Source organism: Trachurus trachurus, assembly GCF_905171665.1.
Source record: "Trachurus trachurus genome assembly, chromosome: 4".
Taxonomy (NCBI): Eukaryota; Metazoa; Chordata; class Actinopteri; order Carangiformes; family Carangidae; genus Trachurus; species Trachurus trachurus.
Window position 1 is genome coordinate 32,942,406 of NC_139898.1, and position 24,434 is coordinate 32,966,839.

The 24,434-nt window shown below is 43.9% G+C and overlaps 1 protein-coding gene across 1 annotated transcript; it reads right to left on the minus strand.

The window, feature by feature from the left end:
* Positions 1 to 7,918: 7,918 nt before the first annotated feature.
* On the minus strand, positions 7,919 to 15,042 carry LOC310985371 (NLR family CARD domain-containing protein 3-like; the record flags this gene model as incomplete). Its single annotated transcript, XM_083970945.1, has 6 exons — positions 7,919 to 9,122; positions 9,264 to 9,310; positions 12,352 to 12,525; positions 12,617 to 12,790; positions 12,905 to 14,714; positions 14,829 to 15,042. 6 exons carry the CDS (start codon positions 15,040 to 15,042, stop codon positions 8,479 to 8,481), a joined length of 3,063 nt encoding a protein of 1,020 aa, XP_083827071.1. The 3' UTR covers positions 7,919 to 8,478.
* Between the last annotated feature and the right edge of the window lie 9,392 nt (positions 15,043 to 24,434).

Sequence of the window (24,434 nt, forward strand, 5' to 3'; positions counted from 1 at the left end):
ACATGCAGTGTCCAGTTTCAGTCCGATTAAGTTTATTGCCCTCAGTGTAGCACCGTGAAAACTATGCAGAGGAATAAGAAAAAGTTAAACACATTAAACACTTCAGTTAGAATTCCCCAATAGCCTACAGATTCAAAATGCGCCAAACTTATCACCATCCCAATAAAATAAAATAAAATTGTTTTTTTACTAAACCATTAAAATATTACTAAAACCTGATTATCAAAACAAAAAATAAAACAAGACATCAAGAGTTAAAGCAGAAGTGAGTGATATATTTGTGTTAATATAAGTCTTAAATAGTTATATCTTCCGACAGCAATCACTTACATAGAGTGTTTGGTCTGAAACACGGGTCTGTCAGTCCCTCTGCTCTGCTCTGAGCCGAAGAGAAAACATTTATCGTATCCTACAGTTTTTATCCAATGAGGAGAGAGAACGGCATGCAGGGCTGTGTGTGCAGCCAAGGAACGCCGTGAATGTGGTGACGTAGGGACGAGGACTGTTATGGTGCGTTCAAGGAAACTCGTATTTTTCCGACCGTGAAGTGGTAACAGTTCGATCTGGTACGAGTTCACCGGTCAGAAGTTACGAGTGGCCGTTATAGTGACTTTCACCGGTAAAACAGGTCGGAAAAACACGAGTGGGTTGCCTGGAACGCTACAAAGTCGTAAGTTGTGACTTGAAGCTGTAATTTACGATTTCAAAAGCCTGCCTGGAACGCAGCATTAAACGACCGGATCACTCACTTCTGCTTTAAATAATAACCCAAAATTGAGGTCACACATACCTTGTTCCACTCAACCAAGGGAGCTAATGCAGGATGGAAGGTGCCGTCTCTACTTGTGTCTCCTAATAACAATAAACAATACCAAACTATGAGGAGACCACACCAACACAAAGATTGTAAATAATTACAATACTCCAGAGAAACTCACCCAAAGTGCCACGAACATGGTCCAAACTAAAGAAAAGGTCAGCAGCACAAACCGCTGCGCCAGCCAGAGGAGAACAAAGGAAGAAATGATGGAGATGCGCACAGGTGGGCACATAGACACACACACAGGTGGAGCTTACATGTGACAATGGTCTGCTCCTTTCACATCCTGCTCCCTCAACAAGAAGACTGACCACTAGATGGCAGTCATTTCATTCACTGACATTTACAGGCACTTGAGTGAAGGAAAAAGGGGGAATCAGCAGACACAGGAAGGCTGAGATGGCAGCTCACAACAATTTTACTGTCATTTACAGTGACACTAGCTGGAAATGCTCTAGACAGCACTATACACTAGTTGTACAGCCATGTGAAAACTATAGTTAAGTTACACATTAGTGTATTTAGTGGAGTAACTGATGCTGAATACATATGTTTCATATTTTTTTTACTTTACTCTTTGCAGTTCTACAGTAATTTGATACACTACAGTCACCTATTTTTCTTGTCTGTGACAACATCTATTGCACGTCTGTCCGTCCTGGGTGAGGGATCCCTCCTCTGTTGCTCACCCTGAGGTTTCTCCAGTCGTTTCCCTGTTAAAAGGGTTTTCTATGGAGTTTTTCCTCAGTGGATGTGAGGGTCTAAGGACAGAGGATGTTGTTACGATGCCATGTAAAGCCCTTTGAGACAAACTGTTTGTAAAAACGGGCTATACAAATAAAATTGCCTTGCCTTGCCTATTTACACCAAACATAAGAAACACCCTTTGGGCAGAGCTGTGCACAACTGTAAACAATATTAGTGTGTACTGTAAACCATTCCTGCACATCCAGATGTTCCTGTGTGTCTGGACACATGTTTTCATCTACAAACTGATTAAATATTCCCAAAGATATTGTCATCCTCACTTTGTATCTCTCTCAACCTTATGTCATTGTTTGTAATCACCATTGCACAAAGGGCTTCCTCTTGTTGCAAAGTAAAATGGGTCCTCTTCCACTTGTGGGAGGTTCTGTTGCAGTCCTGTTATGTGGTGCAGAGTAAAATTACAGTAATGTAAAGTACATACGTATACTACATCAACCCATATTACTGTAGTGCACAATAACAGTGCTTCCCACTTGTAAAATGCTGTAGTACAGTGCCATACTGTAAATATAGCAACTCTTTACTGTAAGTAGTCTGCTGTAATACACTACAATACAGAACATTTGACGCTGCATTTCTTAAAGACAAGACTTTTTTAAATGAGTCGATCAGTATAAATCAATAATTGTTTTGTTTTTTAACAGTCACAACATCATACACATGGAAAAAAAAAGAAAGAAAACATATAACATCAACAACCACATAAACAAACACTCAGTAAATAAAATAAAAAAATAAAAAATTACAACAAGCAGGATAATCACAGTTACAACAACATTATGGTTAAATGAATTGTAGTAGGTTGACCACTTGGCCCATCTTATCTCATATAGTCTGAGGTTACCCCTCATTTTATATGTTACATACTCCATTTGATGTACCTGTTGAATGGTGTCGCTCCATTTTTCTATTTTTGGAGGGCTTTTCTGAAGCCAGTTTCTGGTGATTTGTTTTAGAGCAGTTATACGCAGCACCCTGAGCAAATAGTTATCATTTTCCTCATGGGGTGTGTCTATGGTCCTTCCCAATAGCATATCATCCATATTTAGTTGTACAGCACATCTTAAAATATGACTGATTTCTTTCTGTACCTTTTCCCAGAATATTTGCAAAATGGGACATGACCAGAATATATGTTGAACATTAGCGTATGGTTCGCCACATTCCCTGCAGCAGCTTGCTGATATTTTATTATTATATTTAGCTTGCTGCACCGGTGTTATGAAGTATCGTGATTGTATTTTCCATGCATATTCCCTCCAATACGGCGATACAGTTGTTGTTGATTCATTTCCTTCCAACTCTCCTCTGATAGGTCTATATTCAATTCTTCTTCCCATTTCAGTTTTGCCGTTCTATCTTGATATTTACAGTTATTTTCCAAAATAGTATATACAGCCGAGGTTTGATGTGGGACTTTAATTTTTTTCATAATTCTTTATCAAAAATTGTACCAGTGGATGTAAGTTTCTGCTGGTCTTATTTTTTATTTCACTATTTTGGATATAACTTCTTATTTGTAAATATCGGAAGAAGTGGGAATGCGGCAAATGATACGCTTTACTTAAAGATTCAAATTGTATTATTCCCTTCTCATGTAAACACTGCCCAAAAATGGTCAGTCCCTTTTGTGCCCAGATGTCGAAGGCTTCATCCGTTTTGTTAGGCATGAATTCAGGGTCTTCTTTTTATCTCTCTCAGAGCCAGTAAGTCTTTCTTTATTTCAACAACATTTTTAATTCTAGCCCAAATTTCTAGAGTGTTTCTAAGTGATATATTATCTTTTACTGGTACTTTTCGTTGGTATTCTGTACAGAAAGGAATCGTTTTTATTGAACCATGACACATAAACATCTCTATTGATCTCCACTTTGCCTCTGAGTTGTCATTTAACCAGGTGCATATGTGCTTCATTTGCGCTGCCATATAATCATCATGCTTCAAGTTTGGGAGAGCAAGTCCCCCCCTCTCTTTGGGCATTTTCATGGTCTTCATCTTAACTCTAGGTTTCTTATCATCCCATATAAATTTACCAATCATTGTATCCCAGATCTTGAAAGTGTTCACACATATATATATATATAGTGGTATTGTTTGAAATAAAATAAAAAAAAACGAGGGAGTACATTCATTCTGATTGCATCTATTCTTCTACCCAAAGACCATATGGCTAATTTCCACCTATGCATATCCTGTCTAACATGTGCTTCCAAGTCTTTGTAATTCAACTGATACAATAATTTGTTATTCTCTGGTAGCACAGTTCCTAGGTATTTAATTCTATCCCTGTCCCACTGCCATGGGTAGTTACTCTTCACCTCTCTGCTTACTGGGGCTCCTAGTCCTAGAACCATTGCTTCACACTTCTGTATATTTAGTTTATATCCTGACACATTACTATAGTTATCAATTTTCTTTTCTTTTTACCTGTGAGAGGACATTTTGCTGCACTTTGCTTTCTTTTTGTTCCTCCTGAGCCCCCGTAGTCCTCCCTTCTTCCCCTCAGTGATGTTTACAATGGCTGAGGGTGAGTTCGGCCAGGAAATCCCACCAACAATTTATGTTGTTTTCGGTGTAAATGTGGATTTAACCTATTGAATGTGTGATGGAAGATGTAAACAGAGAATGTAAATATGTTTATCAGTTGTTTTCAGTAGTTTTTACGTTCATAACAAGTTTTACAAACTATTTTATATTACAGATATCGGCGCCACTCGGCTGCCTCGTTTAGAGCTACATACAGAGACTGTGGTTCTTTTTTGTGTGTGTGTGTGTGTGTGATGAGTGTCGTTCTGTATGTTTGTGTAGATAAAATGTACATGTGTGAAAAAAAGACAAATGTGGTATCTGAATTGTCGCCCGCAGGTTTGGGCCAAATAAATGCATGTGAACACTCAATCACACAAATCCTTCTCCTCCTTCTTGTGCCAACTCACCTTGGTTAGAAAAGCACAGCACTACCCCAGAGACAGCATGTGGAAGCTTTGGGCATTGGTGACAAAATATCACCTGAAAGATTTCCCCAACCTCACCATCCTTGCTCAGCTGGCCACAACCCTGCCTGTGCATATGGTGCGTTCCAGTTACCTCGGAAGTCGGAGCTGGGAATTACGTCACAACCGAGTTGACGGTATTCAACAAAAAAACAGAAAACATCATCAACGCCTCCTGTTGTTGTTGTTAGCCGTTGTTAGCAATACCAGTTGAAAACAACGCATAGAACGGTATTTATTAAACCGTACCATGTCCACATAGACGTTGGACAGTACTACATTTACCACTTGTTTAATTTCACAAAAACAAAACAGACGTGCTAATAAATAATACATTATAAGAGCTCTCACTATTGTTGATGTATGGCGCAGCCATTCTGGATGATGTTTTTATGATGTTGTGGTCAAGTCGGGGCTGGTGAGGTTTCTGACTTCAGGGTGCGTTCCAGATGAAATTTCCGAGCGGGAACTCCGAAAGTCAGCTGGCTGTGAATGAGGGTTCTCTGCTCAGAACCTCATCCTCACCCCTCACAGGAACAGGAACAGGCTGTCATCTAACATCAAGAGCAGCTTCTCAAGGTCAGCTTGGGGCCCAAAAGGTCTGAGTTCCCTTTTGAAGAGGCACTGGCCAAATGGAAAGAGGTCAAGCAGAGAAAGCTGTTCACTCTGAAGTACAAGTAATCATGTAAACAGACTTTCCACTGTGTTAGTTATGTTTCATTTTTGTGCTAAGTTTCACAGTTATTGACTTAGTTCATTTGATTTAGTTGATGTTCAGAAGATGTTGGTGTTATTTTGGTGACAATTTATTTGTTGACTCATGGTGATGAGAATGTTTTGTTTGTGTGTTGAAATTTTATTTTGGTAGGCTACTACAGACACCATTTTGTTTTCATTTTAATTTTAGTAATTTATTTTGGTGCTGTTTATGTTGCTACAAAAATGCTGTTTTATTTGAATGTTGTATGCCACGCAACTGTGACAGTTGTTTTGCAATAAACTTTTCAGATTTGGAATTTTATTTGTTTAAAGGTGTACAGAAAAGAAAACTGAATTCAAGCCCACTCTGGATCATAAAATTAGTGTAATAACTCATCTATCAGACGGTGGAGGCCAAACTTTGTGCAAAATTCTATTTTTGAGTAAATCCGGGATGAAAGTGTGTATATTTTTTTTCGCATTGGATAATGCAGGCGCACGGATTATACGTCAGCCTGCTCAGGATTCATCAGCCACTGATATTGGATCCGTCATCCGTCATTCAAACGTCTGAGACACACACACACTGCGGTCTCGCCCCAAGCTTTGAATATCCCGCCCGCTCGATAACGACCAATCAAATTCGTTTTCCTTACTCGGGTAAACTCGTGTTGCAGCTCGTGACAACTCGGCGCGACAAACAGGACAAACGGCCATTTCTGTACACCTTTAATTTCAGATACATTTTGAACATACATGATTATAACCATAGCATACCACCATCAAAACAGTTTAACAGTACAATTTAAGAAATAAAGGAATGTAAGAAATATTACTTTATTCCTTCTTTATTCCTTTTGGAAAAACAAATATAAGTTTTCCTTTGTCCCTCACTCCACGGCTCTACTAAACAACTCGCGCTGACTCACTATTGTACAACATTAACAGACGAGCAAAGTTTCAAGGAAGTTTATTGGACACATCTAGAAAATGGGATAACAAAACATGAAACTAAGACAAGCTACATACACTATGTACACATGTGTGTGTGTGTGTGTGTGTGTGTGTGTGTGTGTGTTGGTGAGAGTGTATGGCTATGTGTCGGTGATCATGTGTCTGTGAGGTGTGAAGTGCACTGTTAGACAGATCTGTAATATATACAGTTATTTACCATATATCAGCCAGTATAATACTGTAAACCCCTTTTGTAGTAAATTACTGTAATTTGCAGTGCATCATGGGAAGTTTTAGTGGGAACATTCACAATATACAGTACTGTACTGTAATTTCAAAAAAATACGTATGATACTGTATTTTAATTTGGTATGATACTGTATTTTTTTAACGGCTGCTGCCTGCTTGTAGCGCGTTTTACCAGACCCCCGTCATTTTTCTAAGGGAGCCAGGTCAGTGACGGAGTCATTGTTCCCCGGAGACCACTGAGTGGCAGTTTGACCTCTGCAACTGGCACATAATTTCTTAATATCAGGTAAGCATTTATCTAATCTTTGTAACAGTTACCCAACTGGTGTTCACTCCGAGGTTATTAAACAAGCTTTTACCAGTTTGTTTCGTGGGAATGTTAGCAGTACTTTTGTTTCATAAATAGGATGTGAAAAGATCGATGCATAACTTTAGCGTTAGCATTAGCGCTAGCGTTATCATCCGAGATAACCTTTATTAACTGTAACTTAGATAAGACGAAAATGTCAGCTCGGATCAGCGATCAAGGATGCATAGTTACAGTCCCGATCAAAGCAATAGGATCAATTTACAGCTATTTTATTAATTACAGAGTCTTAACGTTTATTCTGATGTTAGCATTTTATGCTAGCGATGTGACAGCAGTGGATGTTGCTTGGATACAGTGGTGACAGTGATATGAGGGTGTGTGAAATCCGACTTTTGCTCTGCAAGTTGTCCTGCAAGAGTGACAGTGTGTGATTTTCAATGCCACTGATCAGAGAGGCTAATACAGATTTTAATTTTTTTTTTTTTTACTTTTTATTTTGTTAATGTCAATGACATTAGCACAACTAGATGAGACCAGCAACATGAATAAAGAGCATGTTGTTGAGCCAGAATATATTTAGCCTGCATCTAGAGTTTCTGAGATGGTTGTGGTGAGTTTTATTTTACTTTTCTTTGTTCCGCTTGGCGTTGTGGCTCCGTTCCTTGTTGACTCAACTAGCAGACCTTGTGTTGTGTTAGTTGGTTCTTGTTCTTTAATCCGTTGGTAGGCACTCGCGTCGCTGCCAAGGGTTGCTCCAGTGTAGGCGTCTGCCTTGTGCAGGCCTCACGGAGGTTGGAGAGCTATAGCAGTAGCTCCAGGTGAGGAGCTGAGAGGAGCGGCAGCTCCTTCTGAAGAGTGGGCAAGAGAAGAGTGCGAAAAGGAAAAGCACTTATGCTTTTATATGGCCTGTGACCTCACAGGTCCTGGGGCCATACCTGACCAATGGGGGGGCAGTAGTGGAGGTTTCACACCTAGGTGCGAAGAGGTGAAGGATTGAGTTCCATGGTTTTCCTTTGTCTGAGAGACAAAGAAGCCATGCGGCCTTGTCCTCCATTTTGACTGGGCTGAGTCCCAACACTATGAAACACGATATTTACAGAAAAGGGCTTAAACTCATCCCAAGACTACAGGCCAGTTATTGTCAATACATGCACACATGTTGCTCAGCCAGATTCACATCACACTGCAAGTCCTCCCTAACATTTGCAATAGCATCCAGAAAACAGAATGTGTGAGAAAAGTTTTTTTTGTTTTTTTTAAACTAATTGCTGTTTTATTGTATTGTGTTTATTATGTTTGAATGGAGTGTACTGAAATGGTGCTGAAGATTTGAAGCTTTGACATGTGCCAAGCATTCTCCCAGTCCTCAAGAAGTGTCCTGTTCTTGTCTTCATATTTGCGCTTAGCTTTGCATTTAGCCATTTTGACGGTGCTCAGGTGGAGGTTAGATTTTCACATGTTGAACTCTTTTTATACAAAGTAGCCAAACATCAGGCTGAAGAAAGAGGAACAGCAGAGGTTCTGATGCTCTAGCTAGAGCGAGCCGTATTTCTTTAAATTTTTTACTGAAAGTTGGAGAGCCGCATTCATATTGGCCAAGAGCCGCATGCGACTTGTGAGCCACGGGTTGGCCACCCCTGCTTTACAGCATCACCCACAAATGTTCAGAAGGACTCTTGATGCATTCAACACAGACTCACTGAGGAAGGACTGGACATGAAGAGTCCAAACCCAGGATATAGAGGTTGAGTGAAGGTGGTGTTGAAAGTGTAGAGGTGGATCAGTGAGTCAGAGGAGACTCTGTAGAAGGACAGAGAGCCAGCAGGACAGTCCACAAACACTGCTACTCTGTTAGAGACAGAGGATGAGGAGGAGGGGAAAGAGGGGGAGGAGAATAAGTAGGGGGAGTGGGGGAGGAAGGGGAAGGGGAAGGGGAAGAAGGAGGGGAGGGGGGAGATGATGGAGGAGAAGGAGGTGGTGGTGGTGGTGATAGGTTTCTTTTTGCCATTGTGCCCGACGTAGTAACCACCATCAGAGCACTCCAGACTCCAGGACTGATCGTTCTTTCCAAACCAACAGTCTCTACTGCGTCCTTTCCTGCTGATTCCTCTGTAATTCACTGATATATCAACCCATCCTCTCCACTCGACCTCCCAGTAGCAGCGACCAGTCAGACCAGTTGAACACAGCAGCTGACACCACCGGTCAAATCTGTCTGGATGATCAGGATATGACTGATGCTCCTCCACACGTGTCGCCTTCCTGTTGTTGTCAGACAGTTTGATGTCTGTGTGCACTGTGTTTGTGTCGATTGTGAGTCGACAGGAATCTGATGGAGAGAACAAGACACAGCTGCAGTTATTGATCATGTGATCAGTTATTGACAGTTTGATGAAGACTCATGAGGTCAGTGATGTGACAGTGTGAAGACAGAAGTTGAATGTGCTGCTCAAAGTAAAAACAGACTTACACTTCCTCAGACCTGGTGTCAACCATGGGACTCCAGCAGGCTCCACCCTGAAAGGAGGAGGGGGGTCAGAGCAGCACGTTCTCTGTCAGCATGCACACATGGACATTACATGGCTCTCACACACACACACTGTTTTATCACTGTGTTCACATGGAGGCTTGTATGTATGGATGAACACTGAGCACAGAGAAGAAGGAGCTGGAGTCTTTATCTAGTGATGATACAGAGCAGGAGGAGACGAGGAGGAAACACTTCATCATGTCTTTTCTCCATGTGATGTCACTGCAGTGTGAGACATACACTTTAACTCTCTGACTCTCAAGCTGCACAAACACACGTCACAGCAAATAAGATGAAGACACAACAGGTGGAGCTGACCAGCCTAGATATCCCACAACGCACCAAGAAAGACAGAGGAGGAGGAGAAGAAGAAGAGGAAGAAGAAGATGAAGAAGAAGAAGAGTGCAGCTGTGAACAGTGGGTGGTTTCAATGTTTGATGAGGAAGGAAACACACTCAACATGTTTGTTAGAGCTCAGTGAAACACAGTGAGTTAAGGGGGAACACTGAGTGTGAACACAACTTGTGTTTGTTTGAAGAAAACTCCACAGGAAGCTGAAGAATGAGGCTGTGAGCAGGTTTCCATAGGAGGTACAGCAGCAGTGAGTGGATGAAGGAGCTCTAATAGAAACCATCTGATCACAGTGACAGGACGGATCAGGATCTCATGATCACTAGCTGTGTTTCCATTACAGATTTTCGCAAAATAAAAGCGATATTTCTGAAACTTCGAAAAAGTGCAATTGCCATTTGCGGGTGTTTCCATTGAAAGGTATTTTGCGAATGAGCTGTAATGCGTCTTGCGTTTCTATGGTGACGGCACAGCGATCTCAGCTGCCTACAGCTGTTGCTGTTATTGTTTTTAACAAAGACAAAAACAGCGCTTGATTACTGAAAGGCAAAGCCCGTGTGGCGCTGCAGCGGCCACAAATAAGGACGCACTCACACGGGCCAGTTGTACCGTGCTGAAGCCCGAATGCCCCCTCCTCTGTCCCCCGCTGGCCCGCACTCACACCACCTCGAACCAAAGCTGATCAAGCACGGTTGCCTCCGTTGATATAGAGGGATTATTTGTTTACCAACACGGCGGATGCGCGCTTTAACCTGACTGCAGAGAGAACGGAGCCTTTTAACACCAGCGGTGATGAGGCGCTGACAACAATATAGGTGGTTGTGTCCACACACCCGTACTGGTTTATGTGACTTAAGGTGACATTTCGGCACAGGAGGGAGTGGGAGCGTGGAGCTAATCTCCTTCAACCATGCACGGAAAAGGGGAATGATAGGAAAGGTTTTTCTAATTTATTGAGAAACAATGCCCAGGTCAGCAATGCATGACAATAAACATGTGGTTCATTTGTCCCCTCAAGTTACATAAACCTACACAGCGTGGACACACACAACTCCGTTGACGCTGGTGACGCGTAGAAAAGTGAAAAAAGTGTTTCCATTACACTTTTGCGATACACGTTTGTATCGATACGTCTCAAAAACCACCTCATGAGAGCGTAAAAACTTTTTTGCGATATTTGAGAGTTTTTTCGAAATGTAGGTGTTTCCATTACCAGTTTTTAATTTCGATATTTAGGTTTTGCGCATTTCAAGGGGTAATGGAAACTCACCTAATGACTATGTTCTTCTCTGCTCTTCACACAGATCAGCTGCAACACACTGACTCACTGTGATCAGTCACATCATGTGGAATAAAGCAGCCATATCTGACCAGACAGAAAACTGATGGTGCCGCCTGATTTCTGTCTCTTATTTCCTCCTTGGTTGGAGAGGCTGGGAGACGAATGTCTCTGAGCAGTGGACATGGTTTGATTCTTGTTGCTGTGTTGTTATTAGTGTGTCCACACTCAACAGGTGTCTACAGTCTCTGGGACTGTTCAGGTCAAACACTCTGTTGGTTCAGGAGCAGTTCAACCAGCTGCAGCTGAAGCTGCAGCTCAGAGCACAACTGCCAACAGCTGCTTTCATCACTGACATCTCTTCTCCTGAATATGACACAGTGAGTCATTACTCATGATGACTGACACTGAAGTCATCATGAGGAGAAACTCCTGATCCCAGTAGTACATCACTGTGACTGATGGAAGCTGCACAGCTGTTTGGCTTCAGTATAAACAGTGTTGGGACGAGTCAGACTGAGACAGAGGAGTGAGCGGAGCTTCACTGTGGCCTAACAGTGTTTCCCACAGGTTTGCAAGGAGACTGTGGCGGATGGTTGGCGGGGTGGTGGGGTGGGGGAGGATCGGACCGTATGAGTTTGGCTTTTACCGTGCACTGCTGTCATGCATGTGTTGTGGTCCGGTCACAATCACAGCGACACACCAGAGACGCATCTGCAATTAGCGCACCAGAGGTGACAAGAGGAGACGCTGCCGTGCAATCAGTGCCAGATTGTGCCGTCTAGTCCCGGTAGTAACTCGTGATAGCAAGACTATTGTGTTTTCTGCTCTCTTGTGACCCTGAGACTAGTTTTGTATCTAATCAAAGCCTCTCTCCTCCAGACGATCCAGGACGCTCGGCTTCCTGGGCTCAGGCTGTCGGTGCCCTCGGCGTTCTCCCTCTGCCCCACACTGCTCCTCGAGCCGAACCCAGCCAGGATTTCCCCCCACACGCACGCCCCCACCTGTCCCTGCCGTGAGGTTTTTCCCCACCTGTCCCTGCCGTGAGGTTTTCCCCACCTTTCCCTGCCGTGAGGGTTTCTCTGAATAAAGGTGCCCCTGGGCTTCAACCTGCCAGAACTGTGTCCTGGTTCCTCGTTAACCACAACAGCATGTGCGCTTCTGTGTGTGTGTGTGTGTGAATGCCAATAACAGAAGGAGCGCCACAAATAAATGAATGTATGGGAAACACTGCCTACACCACCTCTGTATATGGTCTGAGTGATGGGATCTGAGGTCATCAATGCATCAGTCACCTGATACAGATGTTAATACCAGGTGTGAACAGGGCCATAGAAAATGTTCCAGCTCCTCCTCCTCTATCAGACAGTGTGTGTGGCTGCAGCAGCCTCTCCAAACCTGAGAGAGTCCAGTCTCCAGTCTGGATCCTCCAGTCCAGCAGACAGCAGCTCCACTCCTGAGGCTCTTGGATGGTTGTAGCTCAGGTCCAGCTCTCTCAGATGGGAGGGGATGGAGCTCAGAGCTGAGGCCAGAGAAGCACAGCCTTCCTCTGTGACCAGACATCCTGACAGACTGAACACACACAACAACACACAGGAACCCTCTGTTAACACCTGCTGCTGTGTTTAAGTGTCATCAGATAAACAGCTGGATGGATCCTCACCTGAGAGTCTCCAGTCTACAGTGTGGACTCTCCAGTCCACCAGACAGCAGCTTCACTCCTGAGTCCTGCAGGTTGTTGTTACTCAGGTCCAGGTGTCTCAGACTAGAGGACTGGGAGCTGAGGACTGAGGACAGAGCTTCACAGCTTCTCTCTGAAAGGTTACAGCTGCTCAGTCTGAAGAGATGATCATGAGGAATTAAAGAAGAAGGGATTTTATGATCTATCGTGTTGAAAAGACACAAGTCTTTTTATATAATAATGAATAAATCCAACTATCTCTACACTTACAGAGCTTTGTTAGAGGCTTTGACCACTGGCAGCAGCCTCAGAAGAGCCTCCTCTGAAGCAGAGTATTTCTTCAGGTCAAACTCGTCCAGATCTTCTTCTGATGACAGTAAGATGAAGACCAGAGCCGACCATTGAGCAGGAGACAGTTTATCTGTGGAGAGACGTCCTGATCTCAGGGCCTGTTGGATCTCCTCCACTAGAGAATGATCATTCAGCTCATTCAGACAGTGGAACAGGTTGATGCTTTTCTTTGCAGAGGGAATCTCTTCAATCTTGTTTGTGATGTACTGGACTATTTCCTGATTGGACCGTGAATCACTTCCTGTTTGAGTCATCAGACCTCGTAGGAGAGTCTGATTGGTCCTCAGTGAAAGACCCAGGAGGAAGCGGAGGAACAAGTCCAGGTGTCCATTTGGACTCTGTAAGGCCTCGTCCACAGCGCTCTGGTAGAAGATTGTCTCTGCAGATTTGACTTCTGTTGTTTCAGTCTTCTTGGATGTTGTTTGTTGTTGTGACATCAGGTTGAGTCCAGAGTTGATGAAGGTCAGATGGACATGAAGAGCGGCCAGAAACTCCTGAACACTCAGATGGACAAAGCAGAACACGTTGTCCTGGTACAGGTACAGGCCTCTCTCCTCTTTAAAGATCTTTGTGAACACTCCTGAGTACACTGAGGCTGCTCTGATATCGATGCCACACTCTGTCAGGTCTGATTCATAGAAGATCAGGTTTCCTTTCTGCAGCTGCTCAAAAGCCAGTTTTCCCAGGGACTCAATCATCTTCCTGCTCTCTGGACTCCAGTGTGGATCTGTCTCAGTTCCTCCGTCATACTTGACCTTCTTCACTTTGGCCTGAACCACCAGGAAGTGGATGTACATCTCAGTCAGGGTCTTGGGCAGCTCTCCTCCCTCTCTGGTCTTCAACAGCTCCTCCAGAACTGTAGCAGTGATCCAGCAGAAGACTGGGATGTGGCACATGATGTGGAGGCTTCGTGAGCTCTTGATGTGGGAGATTATTTTTCTGGCCTGCTCCTCATCTCTGAACCTCTTCCAGAAGTACTCCTCCTTCTGTGGGTCAGTGAACCCTCTGACCTCTGTCACCATGTCAACACACTGAGGAGGGATCTGATTGGCTGCTGCAGGTCGTGTAGTTATCCAGAGGCGAGCAGAGGGAAGCAGGTTCCCCCTGAAGAGGTTGGTCAGCAGCACGTCCACTGAGGTGGACTCTGTCACATCAGTCAGGATCTCAGTGTTGTGGAAGTCCAGAGGAAGTCGACACTCGTCCAGACCGTCAAAGATGAAGACGACCTGGAACTGATCAAAGCTGCAGATTCCTGCTTCTTTGGTTTTAGTGAAGAAGTGATGAACAAGTTCCACCAAGCTGAACTTTTTCTCTTTCAGCACATTCAGCTCTCTGAAGGTGAAGGGAAATGTGAAGTGTATGTCCTGGTTGGTTTTGTCTTCAGCCCAGTCCAGAGTGAACTTCTGTGTTAAGACTGTTTTCCCAATGCCAGCCACTCCCTTTGTTATCACTGTTCTGATTGGTCGGTCTCTACCAGGTGGGACTTTAAAGATGTCTTCTTGTCTGATGGTTGTTTCTGGTCTGTCTGGTTTCCTGAATGCTGTTTCAATCTGTCTGACCTCATGTTCCTCATTGACCCCTCCAGCCCCTCCCTCTGTGATGTAGAGCTCTGTGTAGATCTGGTTCAGAAGGGTTGGGTTTCCTGCTTTAGAGATCCCCTCAAACACACACTGGAACTTCTCCTTCAGAGAAGATTTGAGTTTACGTCCACAAACTGTAGCAAAATATTCTGAATGAAAACACAAGAAAAAAGATCAATAAGTAAACAAAACATTTTAATTAATGTATCCCTCCATGTGTTGATGTCAATGAACGTGTTGAATCTTTAAAGAAATCCTCTTACTCCTCTGCAGACGCTCAGCCAGCTCCTCCTGCTTCATCCTCCTCAGGAAGTTCACTATGATCTTCACTAATGGCTTTCTACTGCTCCTCCTCTGCTCTTCATCCTCACCGTCCAACACCTCCTCATCCTCCCTCTGACTCCCTGAACATTCTGGGTAATCTGGACTCAGAGCCTTGTGGATCTTCTTCAGCTCGTTCTTGACAAAGGTGACCATGTTCACCTCCAGCAACTGGAATAGAAACTCTATGAGTGACAGCATCAAACTAAAACCATGGAGCCAAACATCAGATCCATGTTGGACAGACTGAACTGAACTGTAACAGCAGCTGTTGGACAGAGAAAGTCAACAGCAGCGGATCAGCGCGGTCTCTCCCTCCGGTCAAACGCTCCGCTGGACCGCTGGACTCCACTGGACTTTCAAAGTAAAGGTGACGGCAGCTGAAAATGAGTTAAATAGTGAAACAGCGGCGCTTTTATAGCCGATTTTAAGATGAAACTCTGAACATAACCTGGTCGGGACCAGGTTATGAGCTAAGCATAAATTACCATGGAGATCTAGCCAGGTTAAAAGAGAGCCACCTTTGTAGTACAGGAGAGCCTGGCTTTAGATTCAACATACCTCGCTAACCCACTAAACTTGCTTCACAGTGAACATTTAGTGCAAATGAAATGATGATTTTAACCTAGTGGTTACTTCCTGTTTTAAGTAGAAGGTGCTGACATATTTCCTGTTGCTACTGGGCTGCACTGTGAGCATCACTGAATATTAACATGTGGATGTTCAGGCAGGGACTCTTTACTGCAGCTGAACAACAGGTGTATGAGTTATAACTCAGATTATATGGAGAATCATTGAAATCGACTCCACAAGAAGAACGTTCAACAGAAACTCAAAAGCTTTGAAATTTAGTTTTGTCTCTTACATTTGATCAGCTGATCCACATCCTCCTTTAAAGTCAATGTCAATGTCCTTTGACCAGTCACTCGTTAAAGACAGACAGCTGGGTTCAGGAGAGTCTGGTCTCTGCTGCTGGATCCTGAAACAACAACACAACTGAATAAATAGTTAACTAGTTTTAGGTTTCCAAAAAAAACAACACAGAAATAACATGAACCTTGATACCTTAATAAAAAGAATCCTTGACTTGTTTTTCCTTATTCCTGTAGATAAAAGCTGTAAACCATGATCAGTGTTTCCCAAAGGAATTTCCCAAAGGAGACCATGGTGTGCAGGGGGGGGGGGGGGGGGGGTGATCGCAGTAATTTCAATGCTGTACAATTAGCGCGATTAAGGAGATTTAGCGTCTATTAGCAGTTAGTGTTGTCACGATACCAACATTTTGGTACCGGTATCGGTACCAACATGTTTTTCGATACTTTTCGATACTTTTCCAAATAAAAAGAAAACACAAAAAATGTCATTATTGGCTTGATTTTAATAGAAAAACTTAGAACTGGATGTGGATGTGGATGTTCAGGCAGGGACTCTTTACTGCAGCTGAACAACAGGTGTATGAGTTATAACTCGGATTTTATGGAGAATCATTGAAATCGACTCCACAAGAAGAACGTTCAACAGAAACTCAAAAGCTTTGAAGTTTAGTTTTGTCTCTTACATTTGATCAGCTGATCCACGTCCTCCTTTAAAGTTAATGTCCATGTCCTTTTAGTTGCTCTTTAACTCTTTCGCGACCATTGACGAGTAAACTCGTCAAAACCGTTTTTTTTTTTTACAGATTACGATAATAGACACTCTCAGGTACCCTGTGTGTGAATATGGTAGTCCTCTGATATGTAAAACTGTTTAAAGGTTCATGAGGCAAGAAATGCACATGCGTTTTAAGTTTTTTACTGCTAATGGGCGATGAAGCGTTCAAAACCAAAAAGAATGAGCCCACTCGCGTATCTCTCCGTTGCCTTGAACAGGCTGTGTGCTGCATAATGCGCTGCAATTCTGGGTCCGAATTTCCCGCGCTGTCCTGCGGATGTGACGTCAAATGACGCTGCATGCGCGTCCTCGACAGCTTCGGCTTTCCAGCGCTTGCGCCCAGCGGTCGGCGGATGTCTTGCAGCCTGAACAGTTATGTGAGCAGCGAGTAGAGAAATAACGTCACTTTCTTACATTTTAATATTTTTTCATGCGAGAAAGTGACAGTTTAGAGTCCCAATCTGTTGTCAGTTTATCCAAATAACGTCTGTAAGTACTAGATTTGCTCCGACATTTTTCGGAGGAGTGCAGTGCCACACACGCAGCAGCAGCAGCAGCGGCTCGTCACAGAGGCTGCAGCCGGGGAGCTGAGCTCATCGGCCGGGCAACCTCTGTCCTCCTCCCAGGAAAGAAAACGAGCCGAGTAACTTCCCCACAGGTTTTTATACGTTTTCTGCCGGCTGGTTGAATTGTTTTTAGGAGATAAATGCTGGTCTCATTGATGAAATCTAACAGTGGCACTGTGGCAGTCACATTAATTCATTTGAATGAAAAGTGAAGCTTCAGGTGTGTGTGAGCAGCGCAGCCTTGGGGCTCTGTACGTACAAAAATCACCATATTTAGGCTACTTCAATAAATAAATAAATAGTTTTACAATGAGCCGATTGATTCATCCGTGGCCAGTTTATCCAAACAACGCCTGTAAGGAAATTCTCCGACGTGTTCGGAGGAGCGCAGAGCCACTAAAGCAGCCGAGCGGCACCAGCGGCTCACAAAGGCGGCGGCGGCGGCCGGTGCTGACCTGATGCCTGGGCGGTCAACCTCCGGGTGTCGCGGTAAATTGAGCACTGTACAATGAGCGCGGCATGGTGCATTACTGTTCATTAACAGCCAAGCGCGACGTCTGTGTGTGTGTCGTGAGAGAGACAGCAGGTAGAGGGGCTGACTGGCAGAGATGAGAGATAGTGAAAGCTGTTCTTTTTTTCTGTGAGAGACTGCTGCGGCGGACCCAAACGAAACTGTGGCGGCTGATTAGTGGAAAACACTGGTATAGTAACGTTATGCCGTTTCCAATTCAGCCACAGTGTCACTGTCACAGCATCAACTGCTGCTGTGGAGAGTTGATGCGCGCTCCCGCACCAGCTTGGCTGATGGCTGCAGTAACCCTGACGGCCGCTACGGCCGTTGTATCACTAATGAGTTTTATTCCTTGATCTTGCCTCAAACTCCTTTAAACTAAAATCAAAACATAATGTTTTTTATAAACTGTGTGATCTTGTATGGGGGGGGAGCATTCCCCCCCAGAAAAAAATTATGATTTTAACACATAAATGAAGCATTCTGGTGTACTCTGAGAAGAACATGAAGGGAACATTTGTTTCAGATAAAAAAGCACATTGAGTAGGTTCCTATCATTGTAAGGCAACAAGGGAAGAATGGCTGGAGTGTATGAAACTTAACCTGAACTCAGAACTGGTCTAGGGGAGCAAAAACATATCTCATATTTTAAATCTAGGGTACTGGACCAGCCATTCAAGGGCCCGTTTCCTCTGCTATGGGGGGGGGGGGGGGGGCATGTCCGTGTAGCGGTGCACCGCGGACGTGCACAAAAAAAAAAAAAAAGCAGAATGCGCGCCGCCACGTCCGCTCGGACTCAGACCGCGACCACTCGGAACAACAGGTCCGCTCGTACCGACGTCAACAGCGGCATCACTGCCTCCAGCGAGTGACTGAGTCATAGGGCCTGTCCCAATATGCACACTCAGGGCTGTTTTCGAAACCGCATACTACCGTACTGCCTACTACATACTGCGTTATATGTACTGTATACTGCATACTGAATGTGGGATTCAGTATACTACTTCAGCAGACCGACGCCGTTATCATCGCAGTATGCAGTATACGAGTTTCCCAGAATGCATTTCACGGCAACCGGCAGCAGTAGCTGTAAAACAGGCTAAAAGCGGTTTTATTTCTCGCTCTAGCACTGTTATTATGTAACTTTATTAAGTTTTAATATTTTTTCAGGCGAGAAAGTAACTGTTAAGACCCCAAATATACGGCCAGTTTATCCAAATGACGGCTGTTTAAAAGTTTGCTCCGATGTTTTTCGGAGAAGTGAAGCTCCGCAGCGACCGGGACATCACAGAGGCAGCAGCCCGGCTCCTGACGTGCTCGGCCGGCCAGCACTACGACGTCATTCCGGAGGAGAAAACGGACGCTAATTAAAGCAGAAGTAAGTGATCCGGTCGTTTTCGCTAATGCTGCGTTCCAGGCAGGCTTTTGAAATCGTAAATTACAGCTTCAAGTCACAACTTACGACTTTGTAGCGTTCCAGGCAACCCACTCGTGTTTTTCCGACCTGTTTTACCGGTGAAAGTCACTATAACGGCCACTCGTAACTTCCGACCGGTGAACTCGTACCAGATCGAACTGGTACGACTTCACGGTCGGAAAAATACGAGTTTCCTTGAACGCACCATAACAGTCCTCGTCCCTACGTCACCACATTCACGGCGTTCCTTGGCTGCACACACTGCCCTGCATGCCGTTCTCTCTCCTCATTGGATAAAAACTGTAGGATACGAGTTTGTTTTCTCTTCGGCTCAGAGCAGAGCAGAGGGACTGAGAGACCCGTGTTTCAGACCAAACACTCTATGTAAGTGATTGCTGTCGGAAGATATAACTATTTAAGACTTATATTAACACAAATATATCACTTACTTCTGCTTTAACTTACCCGCAGGTTTTTAAAGGTTTACCACCGGCTGGTTAAATTATTTTCAGGAGATAAATGTTGGTCTCATTGATGAAATCTAACACCTGTATCAGTAGCATTAGTTAGTTTGAATGTAAAGTGAAGCTTCCTGTGTGTATTGGACAGAGGAGCAGCGCTGCCTCGGGGCTCTGGAGCCTAACGTTACGTACAGAAATCACCACATTTACAAAAAATAAATAAATATTTTACAATGAACCGATCAGTCTGCATTAACTTTTATTTTATTAAACTATAGTTACGGTACACGGCTACACTACCGTCTTTGGTTACGGTTAGGACGTCAGGGGAGTGTTGCATTGTGGGATACAGTACGCGATGTAGACTGGTCAGATACTGGAGATATTTTCCGAATCAGTACGACATCCGGGAACTTTTCGCATACTGCAGATTTAGCTTTTGTTCGCATACTGCATACTGCATACTACATTTTGGCCAAATCAGTACGTACTAGCAGTATAGTATGCGGTTTCGAATACAGCCACACTCGATCACACTTACACACTTGGCCACTTGGCATGCGTGTTCATGTTCTTAGTGTCAGTGTTCAGTGTGTCCCGTTTCTCCAACGACTGAAAGTGCAGTGCGCTTGATTTGCACTTTACCCACACTAAAGGTAAGACCGCATCCGAGCGGTATTTGGCCAAGTATAAATCCCACAATGCACCACGGTGAAGTCCGCCGTCACCGGGAGCCACAAGCCCGTTTAGGAAATGTGATTGAATTACAGTTTTTTTCGATTGCTAACAAGCAGTGGTCAAAACTGAAGTCACATGTTCAAAACTATTAACACAGCCAGCGTTTCCATCAGGCATCTCAGCTAAACAGTTCATCTCTTCCCCAAAACGGTGCCTCACCAACAAAACACTTCATACATGTCTCACAATAAGCTCATTCAACCACAACACTAGCACATAGTATCACTGTGGAAACAAGCACGGTCACTCTTGGCACACTGAACTACAAAACACTAACAACAAAGAACATTACTTCAAATAAATTTGATCTTTGAAGTTTGTATTTTTTTTTTCAAAATCAGTAAATCAGTTTTATTATAAAATAAATACTGCAATATCTTTGCACTTTGAGTGTTCTAGATAATATATTGCAACAAGAATGAATCAGGAATGCAGTACTGTAATTACGTCAAGAAAATGGATTTTCTCTGTGGACTTACAAAAAATAAAAAGTTTACTGTAAACTGAAAAATGCAGAATCTCCAGAGGTAGAATAATGTAAGTAAAAACAACAACAACACAACTCTGGTCTTCCTCTCCTTCCTCTTCTCCCTCTCCTTGCCCCCCCCCCCCCCCCCCCCCCCCGTCTTTTCATATGGTTTCTAATGAGGCCAAACACAGATCACCTGGATCGGTTTTGAGCTGGAAACTAACCTCACCTGTGTTTGGAGTTGCAGAATATTTTTATTTATTTTATTCAATAAATTATTTTTGATTTCAAATGTTCCTGCAACAGAAATTCCCCATGCTCTCCCTCCCATCATTCTGTTTTGATTGTGTTTTTAACTGTTTTGAACAAAGTGTGTTAGCATTTGAAAAATGTGCTGTAAAAGTCTAGTGTTTTGCAGGTGGTGAACTAGTAACTGAGAAAAGAGTCCATGAGTTTTGGTGACTGTGGTCACTCAATGCATTTTGTGTGAAAGCAATGAAAAGTGGTTCACAGTTTGGTCCACATGGACTTGTGTTTTGCAAACTGTGTTAAGAGTTTTGAAAATGTGACTTCAGTTTCGACCACTGCTTGTTAGCAATTGAAAAAAACTGTAATCTCAATAAAATGAAATTAACTTTCTATCTCATAATTATGACTTTTTAATGTCATATTTTATATTCATCATGCTCTGTTCATGTTTTTATTTTTTCGTTTTTCTTGTTTGTTTTATTTACTTACAGAGTTGGGCTTACATGTTTATGATCTGAATCTTGCACATAGAGCAGGGGTGGACTGGGACAAAAATTTGGCCCTGGACTTTTTGGTCCAGACCGGCCCACTATCTGCGCGCAGATATTTTGCCAACTAGCACCGTTGATGTACAAACACACAAGCTCTTAATAACACCACTACTAAACGATATACAATATACAACAAAGTAGAGGAATAGTGTGGAATAAGTTAAGTTTGGACAAGATTACATGCACATAATCAGTCTGCATGCAATCAGAACTTTGGCTAGTTGGCTAAAGTATGGAAAACAATAGTACAATGATCTGAAAAATGGACAAACACTGATTTTATCTTAGAAAGACAGTACAGCTCAACATAATGTATAGACAATGAAGCATGACAGGAAAGTATGCAGAATGATGTTTTACTGTAACAGTAGTTAATCAGTGTTTTATTAATTTTAACTGTATAATGTTAAACTGTTGAAAGGACAATAAACACTAACTGAAAAAAATTTGGAAAGCATTTGTTAAGTTGTTAGCTCAATGTCCTTCATGACCAAATTTGAATGAGGGCCCTTTAATAAAAGCAACTAATCAATTAATCAGGATAGTAGGCTATATGAATATAGTTATTGTTTTCCAATACTTTAGATAACTAGATTTAGCTGTAACACACCACACCATCAGAGTTGTTAGCTATAGCTATTTATTATGTCAAGTAAAGTTCATAGCAACCGTTCTGGACCATTTACAGTATTTTAATGAATGTTTACAACACCATTCTGGAAAGCACATACCTGCTTAACACGGTTATCACTACCTCCTTCACATGGGGGAGAGTCTTCCTCAACACTTATTTTTTCAGCCTCCTCCTGCACCATAAGGGCAGTGTTAATGCCTCACTCTCTTCGGACTCACGTGAAGGACCTGCTGCTGAAGCTGCAGGCCAGGCGGCCCCTGCAGCAAACATCTGCTTAATTGTTGTACTTTTAGCAGTCTGTGCTGCTAGAGCTGTTCTTTTTCTGTTACTTTCCTCCATTTTTCCGCGGCACCTTTGCGTTTGTTTACTTTTCTTTTCCGTTTTCGTGCGCTGGTGTGTTTTTTTTTTCTCTCTCGCTCTCTCATCATGACTCCGTGATTGGACGAGGGGGGGTCTAGAACATGCGTGGGTGGGACTCCTGGGCCTCTGTAGCCTCTCATAGGGCCATTGGGCCAGGTAGACAAGCCACTGGGCCAATCGTCACCTCTCTGCTGTGTCTGCAGCTGAGCACTGTGGGCCGAGCTGATGCATGTCTCTCTCCCGTTACAACAGGCAAGCATGGCGAAAAAAAAAGTTAAATAAATAAATAAAAAACGGCCGCCTATCGGCCCATTAGTGACCGGCCCACCGGGAAAACTCCCGGTACTCCCTATGGCCAATCCACCCCTGGCATAGAGACACTTTTGGAGTAGATGAGACTGTGATCCAGCAGCACTGTTTATTAAAACTGTTGCTGTGTGTGTGTGTGTGTGTGTGTGTGTGTGTGTGTGTGTGTGTGTGTGTGTGTGTGTGTGTGTGTGTCGTAGTTGTGCTACTGTGCGCAATGGCACAGCCTGGCTGCACTTGTCAAGTTTGTCCCGATTGCTTTTAAATCTCCCCCCACACGCTTGGCCACATAACACACACACACACACACACACACACACACACACACACACACACACACACACACACACACACACACACACACACACACACACACACACACACACACACACACACACACACACACACACACACACACCCCGGTTGATAACCACTGGGCAAAGACAACGGTCTTGGCTATTGGTGAGAGCAACATTAGTAGGCTAAACCACAACAAAAACACATGTAGCCTTTTTTACCCCTCTCATTTTTCCCATTGACGGAGAACTAACCCTGTGAGCCCCTCAGCCCGCCACACTGAGTCCACATCAGTCCTGTAGTGTAACTCTAATGACAGACCACTCACCACAGACAAAGTCCCAGCTGTTCTCCAGCGGCTGTCCCGGACGACTCCGAGCTCAGGCCGCGTTTAGTGGCTCAGACAGCGGCAGAGCAGCGGCTCCTCTCCGCCTCGTCCCCAGGCTGATTCACACAAACAACCACTCTGTGTTCAACTACTGACCATCCACTGACTCAGCTTCTGCTCTTATTCCAGCTCTTCTAACAACAACATCCACACAACATGGCGGACAGCTCTGACTCAGCAGCAGCTACAGTAACATTATAATAACACAACAACAACAACAACAACGACAACGACAAGGACAAGGTGAAGGGCAGAGAGCTCAGGTAACAACAGGCGTTAACGAGGAAAACATTCAGACTGTTCACCTTACCTTCACCCTGCACAAGGAAATAAACTGCGTCACTCCCGTCTATGGTCACACCCAGTCAAAGTGAAAGTAAACTTTAAACAGGGAGGGGAGGGGGGGAAATGGGGGACAGCTCTCCATTCCGACACACCTCCACTTCGACACCCCGCTGTTCCGAAATACCCCCACTTCGAAACACCGCTACTCCGACACCCCCCCGCAGCTGTCCAAGGTGCTGAACCGCGTGACGTTGTTTACACTCTGTGTTGCGGCTTGTCTGTGAAACGTGCGCTGCTCAGGGACTGGGCAGATCTGTCCCACTTGCTTTCTTCCCGACTCCGTTGTTGGAGATCTCCCACACAGTAAAAGAAATACCGGTACACTTTTTTTCTTTTTCTCCCCCCCTGCTCTGCTCGAGCGCGGCTGAAGCCGGCCTGAGCTCACACGGGCGCGAGGCTGCTGCAGCCGCCGCTCGTGCTGACAGCTGACTGAGGGAGATGCTTTGGTTGGGCTTAGGCAATGAAGAAAGGAGTTGGTTAAGTTTAGTAAAAAGACCAGGTAGAGGCTAGACAGGCTAGAAGCATAATGAACATTATCATTAATATGAAGTATTTGCTTGTTTTGCAGTTAATTATGCACATGATCCGTTTGACCCCAAAAAGGAA